Source organism: Ambystoma mexicanum, chromosome 6p, assembly GCF_040938575.1.
Source record: "Ambystoma mexicanum isolate Mex_15411 chromosome 6p, UKY_AmexF1_1, whole genome shotgun sequence".
Classification (NCBI taxonomy): Eukaryota; Metazoa; Chordata; class Amphibia; order Caudata; family Ambystomatidae; genus Ambystoma; species Ambystoma mexicanum.
In genome coordinates this window covers 1,343,228,141-1,343,255,123 of record NC_090935.1, presented here as the reverse complement: position 1 = coordinate 1,343,255,123, position 26,983 = coordinate 1,343,228,141, and the positions used below count along the sequence as shown (strand labels likewise).

The 26,983-nt window shown below is 43.7% G+C and overlaps 1 protein-coding gene across 1 annotated transcript in view; it reads right to left on the bottom strand.

The window, feature by feature from the left end:
* The window catches only part of RIC1 (RIC1 homolog, RAB6A GEF complex partner 1), a 1,165,874-nt gene that overhangs the window by 846,045 nt on the left and 292,846 nt on the right, over positions 1–26,983 (bottom strand). Inside the window, exon 3 of the mRNA XM_069626020.1 lies at positions 10,051–10,130. Coding sequence (XP_069482121.1) covers positions 10,051–10,130 — 80 coding nt within the window. The remainder of the gene's footprint in view (positions 1–10,050; positions 10,131–26,983) is intronic.

Below are 26,983 nucleotides of genomic sequence, written 5' to 3'. Positions count from 1 at the left end.
TTAACCATAACTACAGGGTCACTAGCACAGACCTGTAATGTAACAAAAATTTGACGAAAACTACCACAGGTAAAATTGGACACGTAATGTACAAACAAGGAAAGGGACCCTATTAAAAACATGGCATACGGAATGCTATGCTCTAGGTCAAATAGGTCAAACGACCTTTTTAATTTTCACAGGAACAATGGGGGGGCACGGGGGAGGGGTGAAATCCCCACGGGCCCCGAATAGTAAAAAAAAAAAAGGCAGAGTTGGTGCAGAGTCTTGTGGAGCTGCTTAAGGAGAGCAGATCGTGTGGCGCTTTAATTGTGAAACAGACTAATTTTGACAGAAACAGTCTTTTGCCCAGCTTCATTACTGGCAGTGGAGCGAATCATCCAAAAACCCTGACTCACTGCGGAAGGCCGCAGAGTCTTATGGAGTCTTTGGGAGGCTTTGCGAGGCGTTGAGGGGACATAACAGCAGGAACTACCAACTTCAACAGAGGAGGCCGCCCGCAAATTAGGACACGGACCTCCGACATTGAGTAAGATATGAAGCTTAATCTAAGCTGTGCTCTTCTTCCCCTATTGTTTTGAATCAGCACTGCTTGTTAGTAAGATCCAAGGTGGCCGTTCAGATTGTCAATACGTATTAACATTAGCTTCAACGTATTAAAACTTTATATTTCGATTCAGAGCAATCTGCCCAAGGGATTTAATGCAAGTACGCTCTAACATTTTCTTCTTTGCCGCCAATTGAAGAGTTTGTGTTCTGTTGGGAAAGAGTGTACAATTAAAGTGCCTGGAGACAAACAAAAAAAACTCAGTCTCAATTTAACAGCTGATAATGACTGCCAGATGCAATCTACAGATTGGTTTACTAAAGGACGACTTAAGGGCTCCAGAATGGGAAGGCTCATTTTTTTTTTAACTAAGTCCCAACCTCCAGAGGGCAGATCGAACTTCCAAATTAAGCAAAACATCCCGGCTGGGCAGGAAGTATTTGCTTATGCTCAAGTTCCTAACACAGCCAATATTCAAAGGCCATAGGGATGCACTGTTAATCGGGTCATAACATTGGATTCAACTCTAAAGGGTGGGAAGTATTTTACCCTCACAGCATCAAACATTAAACAAAAAATTAATCAATGCTTTTGTAGGCAGAGACACAGGAGCACAGGTGACCTTGATTTGGGGTAATCGGAGCAATCGTTCCATCGAATTAAAAATTCGCTGGTGAACAAACTACCGGGCACTACAATGCCTGCCATTGATTTCATACATGGATTCATTCTTTCCCCCATTCCATTAAACAGCCAAACAAATCCTCCGTTTCTAGATTCTAGGCAGGAATTAAATGAGCCCATCCAAAGAGCAAACAATGGCGCGTATCACCTCACCACATAATTCGAATCAGGAGACTAGCCCAAATGAAGCCACCTTGGCTGCCCTGAACTTTGTCCTCAACTCATTGGTTATGGTCTACGAAATAATGAAAGGTGAGGTACACTCTCATTCAGGTTTATTATTGGAAATGTCCAAAGAAATTGAGCAATGCGATTTCTCAGTGGTGGGCCTGAGAAATGCCATCAATACAATGGTTGCATCTGCCCTAACAACTTTAACAGAAGGGAATCAATAAAACACCGAAATACTGGGAATTAAAGACATTCTCAGAGCTCCAAGTCTGGGTGAAAAAGAAACAATCCCTGATACTCCACTTCATTCGATCAAACGATGGGAGAACGCTTCAGGGTTCAGGAGTTAGTGTCAAAAGGAAGAAGTAACCACTGCTACTTTTGATGATACTCCTCTCTGTCGGTATTGGAGGAATTCCGCTGTTTGGCACACGTGATGGAAGTTGATTCCTGTGAAAAAAACTTCTCCAGTAAGGATTAAACCTTACCCCAAGATCTGGAAGAAATTGAGGGGGGAAGGAACCTGGAAAGACCTCTCAACAAACCTCTAAAGGGAGAAGACTGACTAAAAGAAGGAAACAAAAGAAGGCTGTTTTAAGTGTCCTGTCTCCTGCGATCACGCAGGCGATGAAAAGGAATAATATGAAGGCGAAAAAGCTGAGGAATTCAGCCGCAAATAGTTTTATTAACAGCTTAAGCACCCTCCCAAAGAAATCACAAAAAGATATCGGTGTGGATCAGTCTGAGTTGCTACAAAATGGGTCAAAGGAGCGCCCGATTTAACAAAAAAAAACAAAAAGGGTCAGACAATTAACTGGAAAACCAGGATCCGCTGACACAAAAATGGTTAAGGTGACCATGGGCATTCAGACAGAGGACACCCAAGGCATTAAGTCAGGAGCCCCTACCATTGAATCATCAAAGTCCGTGAGGACGGTCAACTGTGAGCTAAGAGAAGTGGCCAATGGCAAAAAATAAATAGGATAGAAAGACCAGTAAAATTTGCTCCGCTCTTCCTGCCAAGAACAAAGCAGAAAACAAAACAAACTAAAGAATGGCAAAACTTTGAAGTGGCCCCATTATTTCTTAGGGAGAAAAAGAAAGATCCCAGCCCCGGGGGGTCAGGGGCATAGAACATGCACCTAGTATGCCCCAGACATGTCAACCAGAACTCGATATAGTGGTGAAAGTCACTTCAGCTTCCAAGGACAATGATCAGAGAGGAGACGTAATGAGTACCGAAAAAATAAAAAAACATCCAGTAGAGGATACCTGCTCGAGAAGCAAGGTCTCGGATGATCACCAGGAGGAAAAGTCACCATTTGCAGTACCGAGACTTTGGCTATCTTGTCATGAACAAATGCGACACCAAATTTTGAAACCGAGGAGCCATCTTGTCTTTTTTTAAGAAAATACCAGAATTGTATCTTTTCTCAACTAAAGATATAGAATATGTACAGTTCCCCGACCCTCAAAGAGATGTGGCAGAAGTGGGATTCACCTCAAAAGTTGGGGTCAAAGCTGTTCTTCCTGTCACCAGTCTCCTCCAGCAACCAGGAATAGAGGTTCACAAATCGTTGCCTCATTCAAAGGAGCAGGGCAGCAGGGAAGGTCCAGTAGAAGGTGGTGGGCCTACGGATAAGTCAGATCTAACCAAGAGGATGGCAAATAAAGGCCAGGATGAGCAAGGTGATGCAAAGAAAGTAGTGTGGTCCATGCTACTAGAGATTATAACGCAGGTTTTTCAGAAATGAGGAGTGAGCCAGGACTCTCGTTAGTTGAGGAAAATTGAGGTTCCCGATTTGGAACACGCGGGCCTCCAGTTAGTTTCAAAATGTAACAATGAGGAAAATACGTTTTTGGCAATAATTACCTGGTTTTCTTTCAAGAAACCTGGTTAGTTAATTCCCTCCAACTACTGGGTTTTAAAATGTTCCTCCAACCTGCAACCTCCATAGAGAGGGGAAGACCAAAAGGAGGGCTGCTAATAGCATGTAAGACATCCTTAATTAAGGAGGCGGAACTCGTTCCCTGTAAGCAAGAGGAGATTCTAGCAGTAAACCTTGTGATACCAACGGAGGAGGGTTTAAAGAATTTAACAGCCATAAACTTATACTGGAACCCCGCGTGTGTAAAACTCACAGAATTCTTGGAGTCCTTGGCTAATCTGAGACTGGTGAATTTGCTCTATCCAAGGTCTCATGTTTTAATAGCAGGCCATCTGAATTCACAATGCATTTCCAATCAAACAGAGGGTAGAACATCTAAAAACAAACCAGTATCCGCCAATGGTAGAAGGTGGTTGTCCTTCTCGGAATCGGACATGAGGGAGGTAAATGGTTCTAAAGAGGGGGATGTTCCCCGAGCAATAACATGGAGCCGTGGGGTAATAACATCTACCTTAGATTATTCATTCTCATCACTCTTGTTGTTCGAGAAGTGTATGCAGTTTTTAGTAAGAGAGGGTGGAACTAGTTTAAAAGAAAAAAAAGGAGAAAATGTTTTTTAAAGACCTCTGCAGAAAAATGACTAACCTCTGACAGACTGGCACCTTTCAAATCTGTGGCAAATTATCTAAGAAGCAGTCTAAACAACCAGTCTGCTTGGGTATTTTGCAAGCCTGGAACATTGGAGGGGTCGATGACTGTTGCATTTTAAATGCTAAACGAGGCATGAGATTTTCTGAGTTTCAGGCTCAGCATCTTCACTAAGACTTCTGATCAGTCTGAAGGCAAAAGTGCCTTCTCCACTGCTCCATGTGGAACAGATTTGTTCCACATGTGCAAGCATCTGTCATGGTGAAGCAATAGTGTCACTCTGCCTCTTTGAGCGACCTGGAGGCAAATGTAATGGATCCGCTTTAGCTTTCAGTCTTTTTGTGAGTGCCATTGCAGGTGCTGGCATCTGCGAGCAATTGCTTGTAGTGCAGAGTCGAAAAGGGCTAAAATATGGCACACTCAATAGCTTCCTTCACCCCAAAAAAAGCTTTCTTGCAGTCTTCGTACCAGTGATAGTGGGATTATTTCCAAATGGTGGATGGATGGCTGATCAAATCTAATTTCTTACCCTGTACCCTCAGAAAGTTGTGTGGCAGCACAATGTAGGTCCCACTTGGTGTTTAAACAAGAAGTATTCGAATGAGAATGTAATGCTCCATGTTAATATCGTTCCCGATAGCACTTTCCGCTTTAAATGGAGCATTGCAGTCTTCATGAAACTTACTTTTGGGGTGAACATTCTCTACTGGACACGATCCATCACTGGGCTCTTAGATCTAAGGCATAAAATGTGGAGCCAACAATGATCTCATTGATGCTTTGCATACTCCACTGCTACAGCGCACACGGTATCACTGCCAAGAGGGCACAGGACCAACAGAGCCAATTTCTAAAAGAGCAGAACTAAATGAAAAGGTCGACTTTCGGCAGGAAGGCCTTGCTTTAAGTTCCATGTAGGCTCCTTTTTCAATGGTCTTCTAGGCAGAAAACTGCTTTCTATTTTGTACCAAATTAACTGCCATATTTATAACCGGGTCCTCATCTGGAAACCATTAGAGAATACTCCAATTTCCATTCTAGGACATTAGTACACCCACATTATCTTCAATAATTCCAATATCTTTGTAGACAATACCCATGACGATCTACTGAACCATATTCAAGATAGGAAAGCTGAACTGCAAAGGCAGTCCACACTATACAATCTAACAATGTGCACCTACTTCTTTTGCATTATTTCACCAATCTGTCTTTTCCTTCTCAGACTACAGAATGTTGATGTTCCTGCTACAATGCACATGGCACACTTGAGCAGCAGTTCCATATTAAGAGTTTTCCCCCACATGGAGACCAATGTCAAATAAAAGCACTAGGAGCCTCTGTACAACGAAACTGTTGTAAAAATAAAATAAAATGGAAAGAAATTATGCTGAGTAACAGACGTTCCCAGCTCAACCGCCAAAAGGTTTGGACTGGCCATCATTAGCAATGAATGTAAGGCCTTTATTATAAATGCTATGTATACTACCAAGATATTTCCATGTATAAAACAAGGACTATAAACAGGTGATGGAGATTGTTTTTTGTTCTGAAAGAAGTACAGACATACTTAGAACAGCTTGAGCTCTCTGCAAACTACCATGTCAGGTGCGTAGTAAAACAGATCTGGCTTTCAGGGCCACTTGATATAGGATTTTGTTAAGAACTAACCTGCATTTACATGTACAGGCAAGCACAGTGGAATGCAATGGAAAATGCCAGGACTTTCATTGATTTGCAAGCTGTTAGGACTTAGATTGTTATGCAAATTTTTTAACAAACAGGTGTGTGGCCAAAGGAATGATGCACGTGGATAAGGCTTATGCATTTCTACCATTAGCAGAATTGTGAATTTTCATATGCAGCGATTATTCTAATGAGGAAAGCCAGACAATTGGTAGGAATTAGCCATCTCTAGTCATTGTAAACAGTACTTACAACCCTGTTGGAACTTCAACATATGTTCCGACCTATCTTTGCTGGTTCCCCATCTTCTGAGAAATTAGGAGAGTCACCCTGCTATAGAATGGTCCCCCGATGGGGACGTGGATGATCTTTGGGATAACTTCAAAATTACAAGACTTTTGAGAGAAGCAGGGGTGATCATATAGGATTTTAGATTACGTAATACTACAAAAAACCTATAAAGCAGCATGACAGCATATCCGGTGTGGAATGGTGTTTCCATTCCCTTTCTTCAATATTAGTCCATGGGTTTTGTGCCCTCATTAGTGGAAGAGCATAAAGCTGATTGGACAGTGAAAACGTACAAGTCTGCCATTTTGAAAGTCCTGGTTTGTAAATGGAGCTCAAGAGGTAGGGCGTTCGTTCCTATGCAGGCTGATGAAGTGCCTTGGCCCTGTTGCAGCATCAGGTTCCTAAGAAATAGTCATAATGCGACATTAGTCTTATTTTGTAACTTCTTTACTAGAGGGCCAGATAATAAAAAGCTGTCCTTGCAGTCCGTTTTAAGTAAAATTATCTTAAGTTTGGTATTGCATGAAAGGGTGTCTGACATTTCAACAGTGCATATCCTGGGTAGAATTATCCTCTCTCCCCCCCCCCCCCGCCTCCCCAAATCAGATAGCCTTTTAAAAAATAAAGGACGTCAAAGACCAATGAGATTGTGTTTGATTTGGCTTTTATGGGTCAGCCCACTTTGTGTGGTGTAGTGTCTCAGGACCTTTGGCTGCAGGAGTAAGTTGCAGTTGCTTCTTTTCATGAACCCCTTAGTGTCCTCACACTGAGAAACCTGAGGGGAAAGGCCATCACTTTTGGATTCTGACCCTCGGGTCGAGAAGCGAGGGAGGATCACCTGGGTGGAGGGTCCTTATGGATTAGAATGGGGTGCCCAAAGGCGAGACATGGTATCCCCTATCTCTATTGAAAACCAACCTAGCCCTCCCCCGGCCTTTATAGGCTATTTTAAAACCTCTCCCCTCATTTCGCTACATTTGAACTTTGACAGTACTGAGGCGAGGCAGAGGCGACTAGGAACAATAAACACTAAAACCTCATTTCACCACTTTAGTACTGGGACGAGAAAGATGCCTGCAGAGTGCTTTAAGGTCAAGGATTGTTCCTTTAGCTATAGTCAGGCAAATCCAATTGAGAGTCCACACCTGCAACCTATTGAGTGGTTGCAGGTGTATAAAGGGAGACCAAAGAAACAGCAACAGGAGGCCTGTGTGGGAGAGACCAGCAGCAGACCCTTCTTGGGAGGAGGCAGCCGTGGGAGGTCTGGAGTTAAAGGTAGGATGCCAGCAGATGTCCCAGAGATCCTGTGGAGCCTGAGTGAGTCGGGCCATTAGGCTGCCACAGGTGTGGAAACCGCAGTGGTTAGGGGAAAGCAGCTGGAGCTTCATGCAAGAAAGCAGGAGAGGACGCGGTCCGTGGAGCAGAGGCAGAGAAACTGGCGTGTCAGGAAGCTGCTGTAGAGAGCGGGGCTCTCAGGAACCGGCCCTGCCAGCCTGTGAAGGCGACTGGAAGCAGCATAGCCGAACACCAAGTACCGGTGAGTGCAAAGGAAGGGCACTCCTAGGGGGCTACGCATAAGCACCAAAGGGCGGCATGAATTATATTGAAATCTGAACTGAATGAAAGCTTGAAACCAAGAGAAAATGCACATATTGAATCTCAAACCGAATGAAAACTTGACATTAAGCTAAATAAAGTAGACTGAATATCGAACTGAATGAAACTTTATGGGCAAAAGCTAATAGCTGGTGAAAGCCAAAAGGGAAATTGCCTGTGTGCAAGTAGTCTATGGATAAGAGTGCAAGTGTGACAGAAAGGTGGGGAAATGCATAAAGCCACCTTAAAGTGAACTTTATGAATGGATACAATGTGGAAAAGCCAAAGACTAGCATAAGACGTGTACCACATAATGGCAAAGCCAAGAGGCTAACCAAGAGAAACCAGGAGATTGTGAACCTGAACATCAAGCCAAGAGGCCAACAAGCAGGACCAATTGTGGATCTGTACACAGGGGCCAGTACAGAAGAACCTGTGTAGACTGAAGAGCCTAGGGGTCCTGGTTGTGCAACCGGTGATGGGTGGAACATGTGTCTGACAACTGTGCTTAGACCAAGGAGCCCTGAATTGTAAAAGCTAAATACATTGTGAAATAAGCTAAGAAGCACTGCGAGTAAACTGGTAATGCAATTCAGAAGGAGGGTCATGTTGACCTAGATTAGTTTTCAACTTTGAACGATTGAAACCAGTACGAATTGCTACGTTGAAGTCTTGGGAAAGGGAACCCTGTCTGGAGGATGGAGCCTTAAGACTCCTTTTTCCTTTGAACTGTGTTGCACTGAACTTGGAGAAGGGAACCGAGAATTGTGTGGAACTATATTGCCTTGAACTAGGGAAAGGTAATCTTGAGACTTTTGTGGGAATGTCTTGAACTTGAGGCGGGGAGCTGAAGAGGAAGCTAAAAGCTGCAAGAAGCTCAAATCTTTGTTGATCATCATTTCTTTTATCATTGACATCCCTACACATTGTTTAGCTTTAGTTTTAAGGGCAAGGCTAGGTTTTGGACACAAACTGACTTAAGTTGAACCCTTTGAATCAGACGTCCTTAGTTTTGTTAAGGTAGGGCAATCCCACCTTAGCATAGTGCAAGTTACATCCATCCTGACATTTGATTTAATAAAGCATTTGAGTTTTAACTTTTAATCAGTTGTCTGTGTTTTGCTTCATGAGGCCGTCAACACACGCACTAGCAAGATGCAGCAGTGGATGGACAGAAAGGCGTTTGTGGTACATTCAGCAATGAGAGGTATGGCAGCTGAAGCTTTTTTTTAAAAAAATTTGCCGGGACCAACCTGCTAAAGTCAGCGTATTTTCCCCACAAGACTACAACAGAAAGGTCATGATGCAATTGAAAAGAAATTAGCCCTCCCAATTATTGTAAAGCTATCTTTTCCTTCATGCAATTTATATTCCACGTTACCCAGTGATCCTATTAAGTGGCATTGTGTATACGTTTTTTGCTTTTTCCCCACCCAGTTACCAAAAGTACAGCAAGTCTTACTGGGTTTCGGATGTCGAGGCAGTCCTAAGAAGGAAGCTATTTGAAGTCAGCCGTCAAAGAAAAGATCATTAGATTTATGGTGAACATCCATCAAAGAACGAGGACGCTGGGATCAGGAAGCAAGGATACTAAACTAACCAAGATGAATGGCTAATGGCATCACCTGTTCATTTTGTTGCAACCTACACCATTTTCACAGCCATTATGTGAAAGTTTGTATAATCTATTTTCAAGCTTCAGGTTCTAGTAATTTGAGAGATGGTCTAGCACTCCACTCTATATCTAACACAATCAAGACTGAAGATAGAAAGGAAAATCTGCATTGAAACAATGATTTCTTCAAAGCATTTGAATCTAAAATTTACTCGAGACAATATTTCTGAAGCACTAGCTATATACATAAATTCATCACTTCCCAACTTAAAAACATACAATATAAATTAAAATATAGTCCTACTCGCTGCCCAAGGAGTGTACAAAAATAACAATCCACTAGAATAAGATCCACAGGCTGTGTAATAAGAGAAGGCCTGGTACAACTGTTTCAAGGTATTTGGATTTGTTACAAATTTCCGTGTTATTGATAGTGCTTGGAAATCGATAAGATTTTGGGATAATTTGCACTTGAAAGTTAACCTAGATCTTATTTAAATATATACAAATATAGTGCAATGTTCAATTTCCTTTTAAACTGCAGGTCAGCCCACCCTAGAGGTCTAGTAGAAAAGCTATCTTGATTGTCCCAATAGCATACAGACACGTAAAGGAAGTACAGCAGTCTTTTCTGTATAAAAATAAATTCCTGAAATGTGCCTTCTGTCTTCTATGCTGTAGTCAGTCTATGTTCATAATGCAAGTCAGTGCTTGTAAGTTGAACAGGAACTCCAACAGGAGCACAGTGCCCCAAATAACTGAAGGCAGCCTCTTTTCACAAAGTCACAAAGAGCCCACCAACGGCAAGAGCAGAGCCCTGAATTGTGCCACCAACAGAGTAAAGAAACACGTGTATACACTGTACTACAGAAGGCCCAAACTCTAAAGCAGACAGCATTTACAAAAAAAACCAAAACACTTACTTTGGATACACCGGTTCATAGAGGTATTTGTCCTCTCCAGCTGGCAGGATCTCAAAAAACAAGATGTACCCATGTTCAGTCTGAAAAAAGAGGGTTTAGAATTTAGATGGGTAAAATATTCAGAAGACAACACCTTATTTTTTTCTATGTGCAAGGTAGAATCGACGACCATAACTCAGAGACCCAAGTCTTTATTGGCACTAAAAGGAGACAACCAGCCTCCCTCCCCCTGTAGACACGACCCCCCCCCCCCCCCACACAAATGTTTTTCCGTTACAGTTCAACCCGCACTCAGGGAAGGACCAGGTGATCCATGAGTCAACAGGAATGAAACAATTAACCAAATTCATAGCTTTCACATGACCAAGACTTACCCAGTTACTCAATTACAGGCAGTTCCACAGGTGATTTAAGTGCAATACGTACGATTTTTAGATTGACCTACAATTGAAGTTTTTATCAGGTGCTCCGATGAAATTAGCAAAGGAATTTTGGGGTACTGTATTGCATGGAGTGGACACAATACTATCAGTGAACTTTCCTAGGATGCCTTTACAAATCCGTTTATTGTCTAGTAGAGGAAGGTGTAGGATTGCTAGACGGTATAGTCAGTCGATTTACAAAGTGCTAGTGGTGGCGCAAAACAAAATTCTGAAATTGTCGAAGACGAGAAAAAAACACAGGTGGAAAACTGGGTGAGTGATGTGCAGGTACTGTGACTTTGAGAATATTTTGTTTCGGAAATAAAATCAAGATGATTATTTGGATCTTTGGTCAACCTTTCATAGTTTATATGGTGAGTGAGAGTTTGCACTTCATGTGGCTAAAGTTGGTGAGAGGAATTCTGGGTATGGGGGGGGGACCGCATATTAATTCAATAGGTGTAAAGTGTTGGTGTGGGTGATGTCTACAAATATGTTTTGATTAAGATTGCATTGTTATATTTATTGTTTTACAGGATTAATTCTTTAGGACTGATTAGATGTATTGGTGTGTTCATTAATTTGTTCTGGGGTGTATCTTAAACGCAGTGTTGCATTATTGAATGTATTCATCGTTTGTACCGATTGCATTGTGAAACAAGTGTTTAAAAAAAAGTTCAGTTTCAAAAACGTTCTTTAATTTTAAAACATGGTCTCATTCAGTTGGATTTTATTCCAGGGTTGGGTTAATGATTAATACCCTTCTCCATTATCTTAGCTTTGATGGCAGCAGTAGGCTGGCTAGCGTTGCTGCAGTAGGCTGGACAAACCATGGTTTGTAATGCTGTAATGTTAGGAACCAGCTGGACAAGCATTTGGGTCTGTTGCACTAGTACACAGTGCATCATACATGAATTTGTGAAACCATTCCTTTGGTCAATAAAGAGCCTTTGTAGAATTTTGAGGTCCAGGGTGATGCAATCGCTGGGCTTCAGCAAGAGTCCAATTCATTCTTGCCACTTTATTTTGGACCAGTTGCAGTTGGTACAGTTTTCTTTGGTAAACAACATCACAAAGTTCAAGCACGATTAGACTAAATCTCAATGTCTTCATTTTATGACTGAAGTCAAGAAGTGGGTTGAGGGGGTGCTTGTGAAACAAAGCAAGATGGCTGCATGGGGACAGCGCTCCTGACTTGAATAGCTATAGCACATGATTTGATGTTGTCCCGCTGGCGGGAACTGTGGGATGAACTTGCGAACAGTTAGATGAAAATGTGAGATGGAAGATGTCCAAGCAGCAGAGCAAACTGATGTCAGATATTCTATACCAATCGCAGTCGCGGCCTGGGTTGCTGCCTCTGCCTCAATCCAGAGCAGGCGTAGTGGCGCTATGATCGCATTCACTAGTAGAGCTTGGGATTAGCATTGGAGAAGGGCTGTATGACTGCCAACACTGTTGACACTGTCGACATGCACGTTTGCAGTTTCCGCACGGCAATCAGCTAGCAGGAAGTGTGTGATCAACAGGGTCTGTGACAACATCGATCCACCATTTTGTTATCTGGACGCCATGCCTGGGATTCGAGCACCCTGTGGATCGCGGGGCCTTCTACCAACAACCTGACAAGGTGAGGCAAGCAGCGACACTAAAGTGCACCAGAGGACACGTGAAGCAAACGGCAGTGCCTGGATCAAAGCTGCAGCGCCGGATGAGTCGCTAGCAGGCATAGCTACCTATGGCCCTTTGGCCAATCGGTGCTCCGGCGATGTGACCGGACCGCAGGGCAACTCCGGGTGCCATTTGATGTGGCCTGCTTACTGGGAGTTAGCCCCCAGTAAAATGTACTGAATGCTGAGCTGTATTGGCAACCGATTGTAGCTGGTGCGGGTACCCTGTGGTGCTAGCGCTGCGTTTGATGGCTCAACATATGGAAAGTGGAATGTCCAACTGTATGGCAGTTGCCTGAATGGATTTATGACCTGCTAAGTCACCAAATGTGGGTTAAGTGATAGATTCTCTGAGAGCTTGTTGTAGACAGTCACAGCTTTCAGGCCCCCCTTATACCTTGGAACGTGCTTTCGGTATTTAAAGGCCCCAGAACACTACCATCCCGAACTAGATGAAGTCAGTCCCCTTGGATTAGATTTACCCATAACTGGAGGTGATCGCAGGGGAGCGCTGCCTGTGACTGGATTATGCCACAACCCTCTACAGAATCTGACACAGACTGACAACAACCCCACAGTAACCCCTTTGCATTGCTCCTCCGGGAGAGATTTCCAAATTGATGTCCAAACGCAATTGCAGGACATACTGACTGAAATGAAGACAATAAGACAACGGACACTAAAATAATATTGTGTTGGACATTATGAAAGTGTTTAAGGCTGTGAATACCCGGCTGAATGCACCACGGACAACGCATTAGTACACTAGAGGATACTCAAGATGCCATCTCTACAGATCTTGATGGTCTAATTAAAGAAGTGCAGCGCTTAGGGGCCAAAATGGAGGACCAAGAGAATAGGTCAAGACGTGATAATCTCTGCCTTGTTGCGATTCTGGAAAACGCAGAGGGTACCGATTTGGAAGACTTTATGGATTTCTTTAGGAAAAATTACAAATGGAAACCCACAAAACTACACAACTGAAAGAGTGTACAAGGCCCCTATTCCCAAACCAGCAACAGGGGTTCGCCCACACATCACCATGCGCTTGCTGAATTTTCAACATTGAAGGCATATTAAGCAGTGGGAGGCATTCGCATAGGAAACTGATACAAATCTTCAATGACTTTTCAATCCCCTTTGAGGCACTGAAGTTGACTGAATACAGATATTACCTCAAATTCCCTGCAGTGTGGTATATTCATATTAAAATAGCCAATTGCACTTATTTGAGGAAGCTGATGAGGCATGGCGATTACTGTGGCAGTAGGATCTTACTGCTGCTGATAATGCTGACAGGGACACAGGGGGAGGCGAGCACCAGGTTTAGTAAAGATAATTGGGATCAAGATGTTATCAGGCCACAGTGCCCACAAGGTGCTGGTTCCATGGCCTGGCCGATCTTTGACATGTGATTCAGAGATGTTCTTGTACAAAAAACATTGAATGCTGGCTGCACTGTCCGATTGCTACATAGAATGATTGCAGGTTTCCTTCTGAATAAACGGGGGGAGGGTGGGGTTGTGTTGTAACCGACGTCCCAGACGTATTCATCAAGGCTCACCCCCACGAATCATGGAATGCTACCGTCCCATCGCTCCAGACAGGGTTGAAGCATGGTTGACAGCTTGACACCCACAGAACATCCGTTACCCTCATAATGGTCAACTATGCATATTAATCGAGGTATCCTGCCCAGTGTCCCCTTTTTTGGGGATGCGCATGAAGGCACTACAGCCTGTTGACTGTGCCCTTCTCTCCCCATGCATGGGCTGATCTAGCTTCTTATGGGCATCTAATTCCGCGATCCCAATGTTCCTAATTTTATTGTTGGTTTATTGGTGGGGTGTGGATGGTTTCAAGTGCATGTTCATTTTTCTGGCATTGAGGAGGTTTATTACTTGGAGGGGACACCCGCCACACAACAGATTGACCTCCTACTCATAATGTAATGGCATTGATTACATGTTTCTCATTCCATGTTAAGGGCTTGGGTCATTCTATTGAAAGAAGGCGGATGCTCAATTGCATGAGGGATCTTCAGGGGGATTTTTTTTGCAAGAGATGCACTTAAATGCTGCTGAAACTATGAAACCCTGTTGCGGCTGGGTGGTAGTGGGAGCTCACTCCATGTCAATGGAAAAGGGGAGTGACCATTCTTATTCACAGGCGGGTTCCTTTTAAGGTGGTTAACACATGAACAGATAGGGAAGGCCGCTATGTGTTGCTTCAGGGAATTCTCCACCTACAACCTATAACGCTACTTAACATTTATGCCCTCTGTGAGCAAAATACATTCTGCACACCAGAGAGGGTGGTGTTCTGTAAACTCAACAGTCTCTGGTGTGCAGCATGTATTTTGCTCACGTAGAGTCTCCAAGGATTTCCTCTGTAGACTCTCTGTAAGCAAAGACTTCGGCTCTTAGAGTGAGTGTTCCAGGAAGTAAATCGTCTGAAGCCGACTAGCTGGATTTTGGCCGAAGTTTGGCTGAATACTCCCTCGAAGCTGAAATTCGGTACACCCCTAAACTCAAGAGGTGTGGCTCTTCACGTCATCACTATTGTAATCTATTGCGGTTATCTAGTGACCGAATTGGATAGATTTACATCATTTTGACCTGACAAGTCCACATTATTGTTTAACCTCTTCAAAGGATAACGGTTGACCTAGGTTAAAGCAGTCACCCAATTATGTCGAGCACCCATCTTTGGAAAGCTTTGTGACCAAGTCAAGATGAGAATTCTGGGTTACCCATTACCGGGTTAGAGGGCCCATACCCAGGTCTATTTGTCCTATTATTGGAGTAAAGGAGTAGTCATTGGGAGTAGATTACCAGCAGCACTTCACGATTTATTCTCAAGAATGGCAAGTCTGCCAACGTGATCTGTAAGAACGTCTGCTCGAGTTGCCCACCAACCACTTTTCTAGGAGTAATACAACCAATCGGAAATGTGTGCTATCTGGGCAGCTAAGAGATATCAGTTGACATCTTGGTCCCAAGGCCAACCAATGTGTTTCAACAGTAATATTTGTCGGGTTATACGAATGGGGTCTTCCCTGCAAAATGAAGTGAAATATATTTTGCTGTGATGGGACGAGGAGACTAGCTGGGATTCTAATTGGGACACTGCTAAAACAAAGCACTTTCAAGGCCAGATTCTTTTTCAGGGCTTGGATCCAACCACTCCAGGAGATTTCCAAAGTAAACCACCTATCAGGTATGAGCTAACAACTTCTGGCCAGGTACCCTTCCCCAGGAGCTACCCTAGGAACTGGTGCTATAAAAGACAGTCCTGAAATAAAGCAGCTGAAGTCTTTTTGAAGTAAGGAGATGTTGGAAAGTGATGAGTTCGAGTAGACAGGGGAGAAGGGGTGTAGGCCACTAGAGCTCCCGAAACGTGGTGCCCTTGCCCAGCTCCTGCAGACAAAACACTCAGGGGTTGAAATTAGGGCTTGTTGACCAAAAGCAAAAAAGCAGCTCCTGGTTATCTGGCATCACACTTTAGAGCAAGTAGAACGATGTACTAGCACCTGGGGGAAACCTAGCTTGGGAGCTAGTATTTAGTGCACAGAAAAACAACTTGTGTGCAAGATGCAAACTACCTTTTTATCTATTATATATTATAGAATATGGGTTAATGTCCCTTAGGTGGGCCCTTTATTTTGCTGTATACACATTTCCTAACCCAGACAGTTAATATCACATAACTGTTTGTATAGCACAACTTGCTTGGGAAGTCCAAGGTAGCTCCTGGATTTAAGCTAACCAGGCTCCCAGCTCTTAGCAATTTCAAACCCTGCAGGAATGTCAGAAGTCAAAGGCACATGTATTACAGCAGCTTGGAATGGACATCCGACAAGCTTGCATTGGACTAATCAGCGTTATCAGTTTACCTTTATAAGGGCAGGAAATCCCGTCCTTACTTGATTAATCTTTAGACTCTCAGAAGGATTCCCTGAAACTCTTAATACATTCGTTTCCAAAGCCCTCTACCATAAAAGTGAACACAGAACTTTAATGCAGAGGAAGGCTCTTCCCCCTAACCATCCACAGAGTACGTTGGGGCGACACTGCTGTGGATCAAGATTACTCCACTGCCAGTGCACCGGAGCCACACTCCTGCTACCTGGATGTAAAGAAAATTAACAAGGGGGTTCCTGGGGGTCCCTCTGCCAGACATTAGTACTGGTTACGAGAGACTTACCCAGAGTCTTTAGCTCACTATCTTTCACAGAGAAGACACGTGTCTGGAAAATGTTCAATATATCTTCACCTTGGGCATTGCTCTGGGAAACCCTACAGACCATCGTTCTTCAGCCTGCCAAGCCATTAAAAAGGGGAAGACTATATGCAAATCAGGCTTGGTCCCGCCCCTAAAGAAGCAGGCCAGCCTGTACTAGTTGGTCACTTCCCTTCCGCACAAGACCACAAATTAAACCCAGACATTTTTCTGCCACATTAGGTGCTGGAGAGATGTAACTTGAGTCCCACGCCCAGCAGGCTCGGGTCTCCCATCTGGGATCAGTCTTACTCTGGGTACCAAAAGGGATGATAGCTGGAAGGCTGCTTGCGGTTTTGTGCAGAAGGCATGAGACCTAGCACCTTCGTTTTGCTAAATCATTTTTAAAAAAATGTCACTTGGGTTTTACTACTATATATCAAAGATTTAAGTACACCCAACAGTCTTGCGTATTGTTATTTACTAGGTGCAGAACATTAGTGCCAACTAGTAGATGTGAAAATAAGCTAACCAGGAACTGACCTTCGGTCTATGACCCCTCCTTCCACTTAAACAATGTATAGGGATATAAAGCAGGCAATGGCCAAAGCAATGCCACCAATGTCACAAACTGTCCTGGCGACTCTTGTAATTCCCGGCTAATTAAAGGTTGTGTCGATTCTTTGTCACCTCTGGTGACACATTAACTCCATGACAAAAGGAAACCACTTGTTTATAGGCACGTTATAAATGCCATATCATATATCACGTCCTAACATGCATACCCCAATACCAATGTTGTAGAACAAAGTATATAGTAATTGAACGTATTTAGTGACGTAACAAAAAAAAGCTCTGGTTCAATCAATTGAAAAACGAAATTGTATTAAATCACCCATAATTAATTTGTGTGAGCACAAAGTAATACAACGTGAGCCCGCATCACCAATATTTAGAGATACAGCAACAATGAACCGGAGATATTCTTGAACAAAACATCAGTAGTTATTTGTAAGATGGTCACGGTTCGTTGATTCAACAAATGACCACTATTACACCTTACATGTTTAAATCCCCTGCTGGTTGTGGGGCCTTCCTCGGGGGCAAAGGTTTTCTATGGGTTTATGTAGAATAAACCCTGTGAGTGAGGAGACAGCCAGAGAGAAAAAAGTAATAAAGATATGTGGCGACCGTGAAGTGTCAGAAACAAAGTATACATGTCAAAATAGGAATCAACAGTGAAAGCCAATGATTAGACTTCTACTTACCTCGAAATTTGAGGAGATAGGGTGAAAAAGAAAAAACTTTTTTTTATAGCAGTCGCTATTCTGCAATAGTCAGTCATGAATGTGTAAATGTAGGCGTACTCGCTCCTTAGGGGGTGTTCGATTTAACGGTAGAGACAAAACAGTAGTTAAAAAAGATTCCTGAAAAAGACTCATCTACTGACTGGTGTGTTTTTCTGTACAGGAAGCGATGTATCAAATGATAAAGTAATGATTAATGTACATGGATCTGTAACATGTAATGGGGTGAAACCTTTTGCTGGGTATAAATGAGCAACTTGCATAAATTAATTGCGCCGTACAAGTGGGCCGTTAACATTGCCGTCTCGATGATCTAGCAGTGACTAGTGACGCGAGGCCTCGAACACAGGTGCTTAAAATGAACTCGGTGCAGGGCTGCTGGAAAACGACTGTGAAAAGAGCTCGGATCTGTAATGCGCCATGCTGGAAGGCCCCAGAGAACTGCAAAGGTCAAGCGTGGCTGTAACGAGGAGAAAGCGCATGTGAGGGGGACGAGTTACGCAATAAAAAGCATCTGTCTAATATTTATTTTATTTATTTATTTGCATTTGTTAGCGCATTTGCAGCTCATGGGCATCGAGTCGCTGTTACAAGAATATGTAAGAAATATTGATTAAGGTAAACAAAAGTCTTAGTTAGAGGGCAGAGATAGTGTGCGATACAGAAGAAAGCAAGGTAACGATCAGAAGCAAATAAACAGTGGTTAGGTATACAGTTTGCGTAAAGAACATAGGCCTCTAGATAAAGAGTTTGGTTTTGATGGCTTTCCGGAAGGCAATGTGCGAGTCTATCATTCTTAAGTGAAAGGGAAGAGCATTCCAGTGGGTGGCTGCCAACGTGGGGAAGCTAGAACCTCCCGCGCGGGCTTTTCGGGTTTTGGGAGTGACGATCATGTTAGAGTAGCATTTCCTGAGTGGTCTGGTGGCAGTGTGCTTTGTGATTCGCTGAGCAAGTTATGGAGGAGCAAGTTATGGAGGAGCGAGCTCATGGAGGCACTTGTGCATTATGGCCAAGGTTTTGAACACAATCCTCTCTTTGACGGGGAGCCAGTGGGCCTGCCTTCTAACTTTAGATATGTGATCTTTCCTGGAAGTTCCTGTGGCTGCCCCAAGGGCGTTATTTTGGGCAAGCTGGAGTTTGGTTACATTTTTGCACGAAGTCCATAGGAGTAGGGCATTGCAATAATCAAGCCTAGAACCAATAATTGCCCTGGCAATTGTGAGGCAGTTCTGGCGTGAGAGGTAAGGTCTGGATGCGTTGATGACTTTGGAGTAATAAGCAGACGAGGACGAGATGGCTTTAACCTGCCTGTCCATGGTGATGTTAGAGTCCAGGTAGTCTCCCAGTGTCTTGACATTATTGGAGACCTTAATGGGAATGTTGTCAATAGTGAAGGATAGGTACTGCTCACCAAGGTTGCTGAGGGTAGTGGGTGACCCAATGAGCAGAAGTTCTGTTTTTTTTCACCATTGAGGCAGAGCCAGTTCTCTGCCATCCACGACTGGATAGTGGAGTAAATGGTAGTGAGTGTTTTGGCGTCTGCCTCGTAGTCTCCAGTGAGTGGGATGAAAACCACCTGCGTAACATCTGCATAATTGGTGTACGATATGAGCAGGGAGTCAAGAATGCTGAACAGGGGCCTAGTGAAGAGGTTGTAGAGAGTGGGCGCAATGCAGGAGCCTTGCGGCACCCGCATTTAATGTGGCTATGGGTTGCAGAGGCTGAGTCGGAAAAGACTCTCATGGCCCTTTCTTGGAGAAAGGAGGTAATCCAATTGCAGGCTTTGGGGGAGAAATTGGCCGCAGTTACCAAGTGGAGGCATAGTGTGTTGTGATCCACTAGGTCAAAGGCCGCGGATAAATCGAGGAGCGAGAGGAGTGCAGGTTTACCTGTGTCCCTTCGATCGTCCATTTGATTCTTGAGGTCCAAGAGAGCCATTTCTGTGCCATGTCGAGGGTGGAATCCAGATTGCCGCAGGCCGAGAAGCCGGTTGTCTTCCAGGAATTTTTGGACTTGCATGTAGGCTGCTTTGTCTAGGATTTTAAGTAGGCAGGGGACAGTGGTAATGGGCCGATAGTTTCCTGGGACCAATGGGTCTAAGGAAGGGTTTTTTTTTTTTTTTTTTTTTTTTTTTTTTAAAAGAAGCGGGCGGACCCATGCTTCCTCGAGTCCAGTTGGAACGTGGCCAGCCTGGAAAGATGAATTGATGAAGGCGGTTGGGAAGGGTGCTAGGATGTGGGCCGAGTCTTTGATGAGTTGGGCAGGACAGGGGTCCCCCTTGCAGTTAGAGAGTTTAATAGATTTGAGGAGGGAGATGACTTCAAGCTCAGTCATGTCCTTAAAGTCAAATGGAGTGGAGGACTCAGTTTTACTAGTCGAGGGCATTCTGCTGTGTAGGTTGGAGATGTGGTGGCTGAGGGCATTTTGATGTCCACGGATTTTGTTTTGGAGCAGGTCAAGTTCGTCTAGCATGGCTGTTTGAATAGACCTGGAATTGTAATAATGAGTAGCTGGACAGTCATGGAAAAGCAATAATTATGCAGTGTAAGATGTATGGAAAGATCCATCTGTAAAGGAGTCAACGGAATGATGTTCTTGGAACATGAAAAGATTTATAAACCATGTGTCAGAAATTTAAGTAGGTGTTAAGAACATCACTCCAGCCCCTACAAAAAAAGATTGCAAAAATCCAAAGCAAAATTGCTAGTAATAATCCTGTGAACAAAAATTGTCAATGAAAAACATGAACAGTATGCAGTAAATTACATCGCACATGACAATATCTAAAATATCCTTGTACATGAAAAGAAACAAGTGTCAGTGTTTTGTAGCCACGATACTTCGAGACCCGATACATGGGTGTTAGCCTTGAAAATCAATCTTTGTTCTACCATTAGACTTTTTTCAAACTCAGAGTTCCCATTGATTGTATGAGGAACTGACCAGGTTAATTTTGTGTCTATCACCTTTGCCCAAAAAAATGGCAAACTAAAAGAGTTGTCAGTGTCCGATTCCTAATACAGCTCCAGTGTTTGCCAATCCTTATCTTGACTTTGTGCATAGTCATTCCAATATAATGTAAACCACAAGAGCAAGTGATGATGTAAATAACTTGGCTGGTAAACATTGTTGTTTCCATGAGCAGGGCAAGCCTATATCAATTTTTTTCGAAGTCTTTGTCAATGGGCATGCAGTGCAATTGCTACACGAGTAATGGCATTGTGCCATAGTAGCCTCCATATTTCTGTGAGGGTCAGAGTCCTCGGTTGTTTGTGGATATGCAAGTCAGCCTGCACCAACCTATTTTTAAGGTTAACACATTAATGCCTCTTTCAGAACTTGCATCATTCCAGAGAGCCAGAAACAGGTATGGGTAACGGCCCTGCTGAAGAAATCTACTTAAGCCTTTGACAGTCTACGACAAGTTATTATTAGAACTGTTGAGGGTTGCGGCAGTGTCAGAGGAGGCTGCAACCTGATTTGAGTCTTTTCTATCTAAGCGACGCTCCCGAGTAAATGTCAAGTCCTGCATGTCAATTCCTGAGGTGATGTAATTTAGCATGCACAAGTCGCATGTATTTCCCCGTTATTTTAATATTTATATAAAATCTCTACATGTCATTAATGTAGGGGTCAAGTTTCAGAATGATGCCAATGACCCCCAGATTATTTTCCGACTGAAGGGGAAATTGAACGAGAATGGGGACTTCTTTCAGTCCATCTTTCAAAAACTTTGCTTTGTATGGCGTCAAATTGGTTAGGGCTCAATCAAGGCAAACAGAACTGGCTTTGATTCAATCTTCACATACGATGTGAATGCTGCTCTCAGTATCTGAGAGCTTGCACCTACAAATAGTCAAAATCAGGCCCTAGATGGATCAAAATCTGCGGATCATTTTTGACTAGATCCCATCTATGGGTTCACATGTCAGCGCAACGGATTATAATCGCACAGTCCTGAGATATCTTTGCTCATTTCTTTCAGAGTCCTCTTGCACTAACTACTCCAGCAAGAGCCATAATAGGATCAAAGTTGGATTATTCTAACTGCCTCTATGTGGGAGCTACTAATTATTTCATCCTTCGCCATTACAGACAGCAAAAGGAGAGAACACATGACCCCTCCATTTGGAGGAAGCTTCACTGGCTGCCCACCCATGCGAGCATCAAATTTAAATGCTTTATTCTGATCCACAAAACTCTCGATGGCAGTGCTATTCATATACGAACAGAAGGTTTGTATGGTATCAATCTAGAAGACCCCTTTGATCTTCATCATGGCATGCGTTGACTGTTCCAAGGTTTTTCAAAACAAGAGCTTATGGAAAAATCTTGTAGTCATTGGCGCCTGGAACTGGAAGAGCATTCCTTTAGACATCGGAAGTCTACATTTTTTAATTTAAAAAGATAAGAATCTGAAAACCTTTTTGTATGACGCCTGAGAGTGCAAGTTAGTTTTAAAACCCGAATAACGCCCTTGTTGGCAGAAGGATACGGGGAGTGTGGCGGATCCATTTTGTACTATAGTGAACGCTTGAAACTGTTTCGCATGTTTTCACTGTGGCCGTTTGAAACATGGGTATTTTCACCAAGGCCGTTTTGAATTTTTTAATGTAGGGGGTGGGGGTCCCTCAGGCCACCCCATCTAACCCACCACACCCCAATCAATACATTTATGTAAAAACTTTTTTTTTTTAAACGCTAAATCAGCTGCAGTGAAAAAGCCCACGCTTAAAATAGCCACGGTGAAATGTGTGTAATACAGTGAACACAGAATTAATTGACTAGATCGGAGCTGAGGCTGAGTAGTTGTCAACAAAAGGCAGGCTGCCGATTCACAGAGTCAGAAGCACACTATACAATATCATTAAGGGTTATGAGTGTTGTGTAAAAAAAAAAAAGCCACCTTGCAGCTATCCGCCCGTGGCATCATTCCCTTTTGCCCTCCCATAAGGACATGCCTGTGCTGCACTTTCAGCGACTGTTCTCTTCCATAGGTGCAGCCAGCATGCTTCTTCAGCACTGCCTCCACCATGTTCTTCCTTGGTCTAACTTGCTCCCGAGATAGGCACTTGCATCCACCCCTCCCCCACACCCCCGCCTCCCCCCCACCGTAATTTCCCATTAATTTATTCTCCAATGACTATACTATTTAACATCCTTTCCCACTTCGGTTTTGCCTGCCCTCCAGACAGCACCACAACAATGACTTAATGCCAGCCATGCTCCCTGCAGGGAAGTGCGGTCTTACTCGGCTTCCATTCCTAGTGCATCCAAAATGCCAACACCAGCTGGGAGCACGTGGTGAGGTTATTGGTATCCTGGGATGAAGGTATTAAGGTAGCCATAGAAATGTACTGTCCCGGCGAGCCATTTGAAAACGACCATGAAATAAAAATCAATGCACCCAACCAGATTTGGCCTGAGAAGGTGGCAGTGTGTTAAGGCGGAAGAACACCAATTCTTAGGAAACGTATGGCCACATTTATTTACATACAGCAAAAAAATCCACAAATGTGACACGGCAATAGTACAAACCGAAATAACAAGCATCTCAACATAATTTACATTTAGGACAGGTAGTCCATTCTGCCGACTGGGCACTGCAGGGTGTTGAGGCCCTAGCCTCCCTGCCATGCCCCATTTGGGGGCAGTACCAGTAGGCCCCATACCTACACAGACTGCCTCCTGATCCCACCCAATCAGCTGCAGACAACCCTACCAGCCCGGAACCCCACAGTAAGAGGAAGCCAACCCTCATCACTGGCCAATCCTAGGCACCAGGGCCCCCTGGCACCCCCCCAAAGGGGTAAATCACTGTCCACATGGTCGTCCACCACCTGGCCCCACGCACGCCCCCTCTGATATTGCAGGGTGGGTGGATAAAAAAACAGCCTTCCAAGAGCAGCGCTGCAGCAGGCACAGAGCAGAACAAGCAGCGGGTATACCGAGGAGGAGGATACAGATGCGTTCCTCCTCAGGCTGCCCTTGAATGGCGATTGTCCTACTGCCGGCTACCCCTTCCTGCCAAGCCTATGAAAAGATGGCTGGCCTGCCCCCAAGCACCGTCCCCATCCAGCTAGACTAGCCGCTACTTGCCTGGCACCCTGCGCCATAGCTGTGTTGGAAGTGGGCAGGGGAGAGGCGCAGGTCCAGGGCAGATCGTCCATAAGGGCTGAGGGGGAGTCAACCCACTGGGTCTTGACCCCCCCCCCTCACCCATTATGGAGGAGCCAGCCCAGTACAATACGAGCAATCCCTCAGCTGTGGGGCATCTCCGGACCCAGGCTAAGGCACCTTGCACACATGTGCAGGAACCAGAAAACTTCCTGATTCCTGTTCATGTTTGCAGGGGGCTGGAACACTGGAACCTGCGGCCCTGTGGCAGAAGGCAAGTTTCTTTATGTTCATTTTTTAACATTTAAATGATGTGTATGGATGCATGCATGCTTGTCTTATGTGAAACCATGATGGATGCTGTTGTGAATGAGAGTGCTTTCTGTGTGTATGTTCTGTAAATGAGTGTGTTTGTAGGTTTGTTTAGTATTTAAATATGTATGGATGCGTGAATGCTTGTGTTTTGAGCGAGTGCATGATGGATGCTCGTGTGAATGAAAGAGCTTGCTGTGTGTAGGGTGTGTGTTGTCTAAATGTGTGCGTTTGTGTGTTCATGTATTTATTTAAATGTGTATTTATGCATGTATGCTTGTGTTATGAGTTAGTGCATGATGGGTGCTTATGAATGAATGAGACAGTGAGTGCTTGCTGTGTGTGTGCGAGTGTGCGTTGGTCAGATGATTTTGGCGAGCGGGGGTAGGAGGTTTGTATAACAGAAGCATTTTAAAAAGGTTAATGTTGCACAAACCCTTCCCACCAGCCAAAATCAGCTCTGTGTCCGAGGTCCTGTGGGGCCCATGTACAGGGATGATATTATTCTACTGGACATCTATTATATATATCCAATAAAAAGTGTGTGTGTGTGTGGGGCGCTGTGAGGCCCAGGGGACTGGCATGGTATTTTTTACTGCACATCTACAGTAGATGTCCAGTAAAAAGAAAATACCATCCCCGCCGCCGAGTCCCTAAGTGCCTGACAACCACATTGACTGTGCGCATGTTTGAGGAGCTTGGGACCCAGGGGACAGGCATGTCATTTTTTTACTGGACATCTATGATAGATGACCAATGAAAAGAAAAAACGACATGCCTTACCACAGTGCCCCCCCAGCACCTCGCAATCACATTCATCATTATTGTGATTATGTCTGACTGCAAGGTGCTGGCACACCATGGAGCAGGCATGGCATTTTTTGCTGCGCATGGTTGATAAAGCAAGCATGATACGTGTTATTATGGAGCTAAACTTGCATTTAATGCAATCTGTGTAGCTATTTCTTATTGTGGTATGACATTGTGTATTGGGCATCTTTGATAAAGCAAGAAGCATCAGTGGAATTATTCTTACTGTGGAATGGCATTTTGTATTGGGCATCTTTGATAAAGCAAGCATAAGTTATGTAGCTCGACTGGTATTTTAGTACAGCCAGTTTGGACACGTTTTCATTATTTGGCATACATTTATAATGGTAAAGCCAACTGGAGTATGTTCTTATGTGGGGATACCGCCATATATTGGCAGAACATGGACAGGTTTTCCTATAGTATCACTACTGGCATTATGCACAAAGCAAACAGGGACGTAATTTGGGGGTCACAACTGCGATCCCCGAGGTCTCTTTTGCTACCCCTAAAAAAATATTTTTTAAACTTTGTTTTTTTTAAATAGTTTTTTTTTTTAATGGAAGCTCCTGGGCTGTGGCCAGCGCAATTTGGCTCTTTGTTTCTGGAGTGGCTGGCATTCTTGTTCAGGCCTCTTAAAAAAACCAGGGGGTTCCACTAATCGAACACTTTGAGCAGTGTACATAAGAAAGAATAGCGATAACAAATGTGTCTTTCTGGAAATCTACAGAATTGCTAGACTCATTAAAGGTTATTTCAGGCACTCTTTAAGGGGGGGAGCACTGATTTAGTCTGTTGAACACCTTAAATTCACAATGCAGACAAAAGCGTCCAAAAAGCATTTAGAGTAGAATATGCATTCATTTCGGACTATGTATTTTGCCTTTCGCAAGTTGCAGTTATAGCATGTTTTTTTGCCGTTGTCTCTGTTACGATCATTACAAGGCATTCCATCTTGGTGTCCTCGGTCCCTTGACAAAATCCTTGTGCCTAAAAGCTTGTGTACAGATAAGAAATGTTTGACCATAGCACATCAAGTGGCCCTTTATTTCATTGTGCCACAATTAATGCTTTGTTGTAATGCGTCTATCTCCCTGGCATGATGTTTAGGATATTTCTTTGCTTGTATGAGGTAATGAGTGCCCAGAGTACAGGATGTCGTGTGAGTGCGCTGCTTTCCCGATTTTGCCAACCTCTGAAGCCTGAAAAGTAGATCCACGCAGGCTTGACATGTAGACAACTTTGCACCAGACCTGGAGATGAACTGGCCTGCTGTTAATTCTTAGTTACCAGTTTGTGATCCACTACAGAGTGTAATTTGCTTTCTGACTTTGAGAACATTCAGACATGTAATTGCTCATTTCAATATGGCCTGTAAGATAGCTATAGCCGGTAAGATAGCCCAGTGGGTTGAGTGCTCGCTGCTGCAATGTGTGTGATATGCAGGTTATAGGTTAGAATCCCAGCAAGGCGACCTCAGCCTTTCATCCTTCTGCGGTCGATAAAGGAGTACCAGCACAGGTTGGGCAATATTGTATGTATATTTGGTCTATATAAAGCGCTTAAGAGTAAGTGCTATATAATAACACATCATTTGGCCTTGGATGTCTGCTTGCATTCAAAGTAGTTTGGTAATATGGGCCTATACACACTGATTAACGATACCTATGGTGATCCATTCTTGTATGAAATGCATATCACATTAGTGAGATTGTACCATATTTTTCGTAGTTACTTAGGAACTGTACTATGTGATGCCACTTCCTGTTTTGTCAAGAGGTGAAAGGTGGTGTTCCATTGCTATAACTTCGGGATGGGGTCAAATGGCATAACTTCCTATGATGTCATCAGAGGTCAAGGTCGTGTGATGTCACTTCTGCTACCCCTGGCATTTTGGTGAAATTACGTTCCTGATAGCAAACAGGAGTATGTTCTTATATGGGAATAATATGGTATAATGTTGTAGTCAGCATGGAAATGTATGGGCACAGCCAGTGTGAACATTTTTATACTGGCACATTGTGGTGAAAGGCATCATGAAAATGTGTTGGGAGAAATGATCCTGCGCCCTGTT